Raw genomic sequence first — 6,966 nt, 5'->3', positions numbered from 1 at the left:
GGTACACAAAAAACGTCTTCTGCTGTATTTGGATAAATGTGACTTTCTCGTTTCAGCAGTAGTTGCCACATGATCTTCTGCATATTAAAATAAACAATCCAAAGCAATGCAAAAAATGCAGAATCAAATTGTTCTGCCCTCTGACATACACAGACATAGCATTGGTAATTCCACAAACAATAGCTTTTAACTACGGAACTCATCGACTACCATATCACCTACAACCTTATAAGTGCATCACAGAAGTAATAACATTACCTGTCCTGGAGGTGTCACTGTAGTTAGGTCTCCTCTGATGGCTCAGGTTACAGGATTGGGTTGCAAGCCTTACAGGCTACACAAACAGCCTCCAACGTGCCGGATAATGAAGCCAGCCAATGCTGCATTGTCACAGTGACAGTAAACCTATCCATCAAGGTGTGTATCACTTTTCCAACGATACAAACAGAGAGAAGGGAGAGAGAGAAACATCAGGTTGAGACAGCAGAAAGAGTGCATCATTGTTATGATTAGGGAATTTATAGCTGCTGATCTTGACTGGAAGGATTGCGGTGAGTTTGTACCTTTAATCTGTCTCTACGTGATTCATTTTTCTGGCAAGTAGTGGTGTCCTTATTTCTTCGTCCCGCCAGCTGAGTCTTCATGGCTGAGGCCACCGGCACGAGCAGTAACAGTGGAGGTTTAGGCATTGGAGGGGCTGGAGGAGTGCGTGTCCCCCAGGAGCCCTCTCTGAAAGCTGGGGTGGTGTTGTCAGATGAGAGGGTGGACTTCCTTCGGGAGCAGGCCTTCTGTGTGCTGCGAGTGAAGACGGATAAGTGGAACCGCTTCATTGGAGCAGAAGAGAACCAGAAGATTATACTGGATTTCCTGGACCACATCTGGACCAACAGACTGCTGCTCTTCACTGGGCCTGGAGGGACACTGCATGCAGGGGATGCTCAGGTAAGAAATACACACAGGCATGAACTGCACTTGTCAAAAGTTCAGGCACCTTCTTTCATAAGTGTGCTTGTAATTTTATTTTTCATCTCCCCATCTTGGCAATCAAGTCGAGTCAGTTTTGTGAGCAAATCCAATTATGGTTATAGCCTTGACTAAATGCTTAATGGTGTTGGTCATCTCCTGTTTTCTGTGTGCATTGTATGTTAGAATTTCTGTATACTAATATCCCGAAGGTGAAGATACTATGAAGCGATGATGTGCACATCCTGAGAGGAAAACAGAAAACACTGCCATGCACACGCAAGCGCATACTGAATTTAGACCAGACAATAAGCTGACGTGCAGGGATTTACTGTGTCTTCTACTAAATATCCTGGGTTACACTCCATCTAACATAAAACTGTTTTGAAATAAGTCACTACTTATTTCTGGTGCTTTCAATGCTGTTGAAAGCATTCCTACTGTTTTTGCATCTGTGAAGACGTCCCCACCATGGAAGACCAAGCTGCTGTGTGTGCTGAAGAGAGGTGTAAAGAGAATCGCACGACAAGAATTCAGACAGCAAGTGCGGCTGGGAGAAGTGCCTGGATACCCCATGGAGCACCTACCTGTTGTCATCTCTGAGGTGGGCTTGTGTGTGTGAGTGTAAAAAAAATCCAAGGTTTTCCCAGCTCAGACTATTGCTGTCAGGACAAGAGAAGAACGAATGGCGTGTTCGTGTTAATTTAAAATCAGCCTGTACTGCGTAGGTGCTGGTCTGTGTGCTATCCAACGGTCTGAACCACGAGGACTGGCCGCGGGTGGTGTCTGATGACATCCACAGGCACCTGGAGAAGCTGAGGAGCAGGGTGGTGACTCTAAGAGGCCGCGCAGAGGGACGAACACTGCTGCCTCTACCACTGTGTGTAGAGAGGGCACGGCCTCAAGACATCGCACTCAGGTAAGTATATACGTGGCTCATAGCCTAGCTTAATTTGTTACCGTTACTAACGTATATCATAACAATGAAAGACCCTATGCTCGTCTTTAGTATTGGTTGACGACACTCACCACATTTCCAGATTTGTTAACTTCTCTCATGTTCAGCTGGAAAGAATAATATTCCGTGGGTTTCATAATAAAACATTTTTAAGCCGTTTAAGTTTAAATTGTTGCAGTTGTTCTATTCAACTAGTGGCCGGAAGTTACATACTGCCTGTCTGTCTTGTGTGACGCAGCATCAAAATAAAATGTTAATAAAAACATGACAAAAATGTAACATTTTACTATCACATTAACTCACCTATGTTACTCTTGTTGTTTGTCTCCGCATTTAATAAGATTTTAAGAGTTGTCAAAAGAAACAAGGATTCACAAAGAAAAAAAAAGCAAGGTCAAGCCCATTTTCGGTCGCCATGTTTGTTTATTTTAATTAATAGAGTCGCAAGATGTTAATGAGCTAGCATTAGTTAAATTTCTTTATTGTTTAGCAGACGGAACATTTATCATTCCAGCTAGTTTGAGTGCGTAAAGAATATTTGAGGAATTTGGAAATATCTTAAAAACAGAGGTAAGTGTTGTCAGGCTGTTGTTTAAGCGTTTGGTTGTGTCAAACTAACAAAGATATAGCTAGCTACAAGCTTACTGTGATGGCATTTACAACCTAACGTTAATGGAATAATATTTTATTTTCAGTTTGCCTGTTCTACTTTCATTTTGTAAAGCCCATATTTCCATTTTTACTCACACTGACTGCCCCACCCTCTGTCTCCCTCAGCCCCACTGGTTGGCCACTGGACCGTGGCTTGTTATACTCCATAGAAACTCTCATAGTTCAGTGGTCTGGACAGATATGGAATGTCCTAAAGAAAGAGTCTGGTGTGGTGCTGCTCCAGGGAGATCACCCAGGCCCCAGTGTGGAGCTCCAGTTTTGGACCACTCAGAGAGAAAACCTGCTGGGCATTCAGTCACAAGTATGACATTGGCTCTGTGGAAGTTTGCAGTCAATTCAAAATGTAAACTGAGTACCCACATAGTCATGTTTTTAACTCATAGACTGTATATGAGACTCTTGTTATTCCTAAAGACCAACAGAACCCAATTGTGTTGCATGTCATTGCGTACCTAGTAGAGTTCCTATTTATCTTTCCTCTACAGCTCAGGTGACATACATCATCCTCCACTTAAATAGGTACACCTGTGGAATCACATGCAATTTAATTCAGCTGTCCTGCCATTAAGTCTGCTGTTATGATGCCTATAATGTTCAGTTTTTGTTGACACTGTGTTTAAGCACTGAGGTCATAATCCACAGTGTATTTGTATGTGAATAGGGAGGACAAAAAAATTGAAAGATTTCTCAATATAATGCAGTGCAGTCCAGTCCAGCACCACATTTGATGACGACCCAAGCAATAAACAAATAATTTAATTTAGGCATTTCCGACATTGTCACTAAAAAGTGAACGCACTTTGTAAAGCTTGTGTATGGCAGAGGTGTTGCATTGAATTGCAATAGATTGTACAGGTGTACCTACTAAAGTGGCCACTGAGTGTACATCCTGCTATGATGTCCTACTTTTCAGATTCAGAGCCCCAAAGTGGAACGCATCATGGAGATCCTGAGAAGAGTTAAGAGTAGTTATTACTTCTCCTTCAAAGACGTCTGCCTCAGAGTTAATGAGGGTACATCTGCACCACTTGTCCTTTATCAGTGCTATTTAATTAATTTCCTCATTCTATCGTCTGGTCTCTCTTAGGTAGTCTCTCCGCTTCTCATTTATTTTTACTTAAGACACATTGAGCAGTGTTTGTCTTTATATATACTGCACTTACATTTAGAGTTTATAGCCATTATTTCAACAGTGTCCTCCACACAGTTTCGTCATTCTTCAATTCAGTTCATTCTTTTTTTGTTTTTACTATTTTCCCTGACTCAAAGTGCAAAAATATTGGTATTTAGTCTAATCATTTCTTCTGAATTTCTGAATTACCTTGCATTTTTTGTGTTTCACCCCCATTTAGCAACGGTGGCTAGATTTTTTCTTTCTCTAGAAATCTGAAAACACAACCATGAAACCACAGTATGATTTTGATTCTATTCAATTAACACCTTATTAGGATCAAGCTATTCATAAGTACTTCTGCATGGCATTATGATAGCGGTGCTGGAGGCAGAGGATATAGATCTCTATCTACGCCCTCTGAGGAGACTGATCAGCAGCTTAGAAGAGAGGAGTTTCCCACAGCTAGACGCTCTACTGCCTTCTCTTTTCCATACACTCTGTCTCATCTGGAGCCGCTCGCAATACTACTGCACTCCACAACGCATGGTGGTCCTCCTGCAGGAGTTCTGCAACCTGATCATCGAAAAGGTACAGTGATACATCTCTGTGTATGTGTGAAAGAGAGGGGGACAGAATAAGACAAATTAACTAATTTGTACAACTCATCTTATTAATGATTGTGTATCTGTATCCAGGCCTTTGCCTACCTTATCCCTGAAGAACTGTTTAAGATGGAACTTGAGGAGGGGATGGAGAGAGTTCAGATAACTATCTCAGTTCTGCGCAGCTTCAAGCAATTGTTTCATACTCACCGCCAGCGGATCCCCAAGTACTACAGGCACACCCAGACAATTAGGCTGTGGGACTTTCCGGCTACACTTGTGTTCCAGCGTTCAGACCGTATCATGGAGAGGCTGCTAATGATCGAGGTGCATGAGTTGAGAAGCAGAGTATTGTGTGTGCTGGTTTCATAGGAAAATTAGAAACATGCTCACCTGACTGTCAATCCTAAGAAAGACAGAACAGAATTCTCAACATTATTTTCATTATTTGCATCAAGTAAACTGCTGTTTATACATTTGTAATGTTTATTTTTGATTTATTGTCTATTGTTTATCAAAACTGCCATCCCACACAAAGCGTTTTGTAAATTATGATTACCTCCATCCCATCTCCCTGACCCGTTAGTGGCTTTTCTCTTCTCGTCTATAGGAGCTTTTTGCAACAGCGCTGGACTTTCTGAAACTGGAGAAGGTTGAACTGGGTGGATCCAGAGGGAAAGTCCTCAGTGAGATGGTCTTCAGCATGAGCGAGGAGTTTCATGACCGCTGGCGGGCCCTCAGAGAGAGCAAATATGACCCCCTGGACTATACTGATGATGTGAGGCATAGTGAGATTGTTGCAGTTGTCTTTGATATCACACTGCTATGTAATTAATAAGGCCTGAAGGGCTGTAATTCGAAGCAATTAATAAGTGGCATTGACAGGCACAGCTGAATAATAAAAAAATACCAATTAGATGTTATTTTACTGCCCAGCAGCAGAGTAATTGAAAAGTAGCAAGGCAAAGTAGTTGCTAAGCAACATGTAAGAATCACTGGCAGCAGGAATTATTTGTCAGTGCATCAATATTTAATTTACTAGATATTTTCCAGTTATTTTACAACTGCTTCCAATGTGACTCAGCCAATCAAAACTGGAATTGATCTGTTATATATGAGTAAAATATGGATGGAATACAAATATAAAAATTGCTGAATAATATGAGTTGACTTACAGCTTTTTAATCAGGAAAGGGAAAAGTGAAAAGTGTCAATTTCCTCTCTATGCTGTCTTGCATCCAGGGTTTTGTGCATCACTACAGGCGTTTCATAGAGCAGAACAGAGACTTTGACCAGAGGCTGGGAACTGTCCTCAATCTGGCTTTCCAGCACTCAAGAAACCTGAAGTCAACCTTTAAGGTATGTCAGTTACACATTGGCCCCTTAAACAGTCAGAGTCCTGTATTTAGTTTAGTTTTTAGTCATATGCTTCCAGGTCGGTCAGGGACAAGGTGTTGATCATACCTTTTCTACAAAAGTTAAAAGAGCAAGTGGAGACTGCTTAGCATGTTAGCATGCAATAATCACAATGATCTTAGCTGAGAAGCATTTTGTCATTATTGTGGGTATTGTGGAAAAGGCAGGGAAGCTAATCAGAACTATATTATTGGGCATCATAGTACGACCTTAATGTTTAAAACTTATGTTGTCCTTTTTCTCTGCCCTTGGCATGTCCCATCTAGTTGTTGAAGATTTTCAGCACCCTGCTAGAGAGACCCAGGATCCACCAGCTGTTCTCTCCAAATTATAATGTGTTGTTGGCCATGTTCAACCAGGAAATAGACCACTGTCATCTTATACTTGATCAACACAGAGATGGGGTAAGAGAGGTTGAAAAGAAATAATATTTTCAGTGAATTTGAATATTGACACAGTTACTTGAAAATGTACAGAAATACAGCCATACTATCAGACTACAGCCAGTTAGCACGCTAAATTATGCCATAACAGGGCAGTTTCTAAGAGTTCTTTTTTTTTTTAAACTTTGGTTTTTATTAGATTTTTTGCATCCAAATACAATGTCATCCATGCATAAAAACAGAAACCAACAACATGGAAGTATAGTTATAGTAATAATAAAACAAAAATAATAATAATAATGAGAATAAAAATAAAAAACAGCTTATGGGTCCTTTCATTCATTCTTTCATAAATGCAAACAATCAAGTCTGTCAAATTATCCTTCAGTCAATGGTATCATCTTCCTTCTTGTACCAAAACCATTTCTCCCATTTCTTTTCGAATTGTTCCTCTCGCATTTTCAAAATGTGTGATAACTTTTCCATGCCATAAATCTCTTCCACGATACTAAGCCACTGCTCTGAAGTTGGGGGGTCTACCTTATACCATGCTCTTGTAATTGCTTTTCGGCTGGCTGCAAGTAGTACTTTAAGCAGATATGTATCTTCTCCTTGAACCTCATCCTGTGGTACATATCCCAAATACAGCACCAAAGGTGTTTTTTGTATATCATATCTCAATATTTTTTTTAATGCACTCCACACTCCCTCCCAATACTCCTCTATTTTTTGGCATTTCCAGAACACATGTGCATGGTCTGCCTCTGCCTGACCGCACAGCCTCCAACATAAGCTTTTATCTGGTGTATATCTCCCAGTCATCTTTGGTGTTATGAAAAACCTTATAATGTTCTTCCA

General features: G+C 40.7%; 1 protein-coding gene across 1 annotated transcript in view; it reads left to right on the top strand.

The window, feature by feature from the left end:
• Window positions 1–642: 642 nt before the first annotated feature.
• dnah9l (dynein, axonemal, heavy polypeptide 9 like) overlaps window positions 643–6,966 on the top strand; it is a 41,054-nt gene continuing 34,730 nt past the window's right edge. Inside the window, exons 1-10 of the mRNA XM_041948958.1 lie at window positions 643–942; window positions 1,424–1,567; window positions 1,692–1,882; window positions 2,699–2,894; window positions 3,507–3,606; window positions 4,084–4,295; window positions 4,403–4,636; window positions 4,920–5,087; window positions 5,552–5,668; window positions 5,992–6,129. Of these exons, the coding sequence (XP_041804892.1) occupies window positions 643–942; window positions 1,424–1,567; window positions 1,692–1,882; window positions 2,699–2,894; window positions 3,507–3,606; window positions 4,084–4,295; window positions 4,403–4,636; window positions 4,920–5,087; window positions 5,552–5,668; window positions 5,992–6,129 (1,800 nt within the window). The remainder of the gene's footprint in view (window positions 943–1,423; window positions 1,568–1,691; window positions 1,883–2,698; window positions 2,895–3,506; window positions 3,607–4,083; window positions 4,296–4,402; window positions 4,637–4,919; window positions 5,088–5,551; window positions 5,669–5,991; window positions 6,130–6,966) is intronic.

This window comes from Chelmon rostratus, chromosome 12 (genome assembly GCF_017976325.1).
Source record: "Chelmon rostratus isolate fCheRos1 chromosome 12, fCheRos1.pri, whole genome shotgun sequence".
Classification (NCBI taxonomy): Eukaryota; Metazoa; Chordata; class Actinopteri; order Chaetodontiformes; family Chaetodontidae; genus Chelmon; species Chelmon rostratus.
This window is presented reverse-complemented; position numbering and strand designations above follow the sequence as displayed.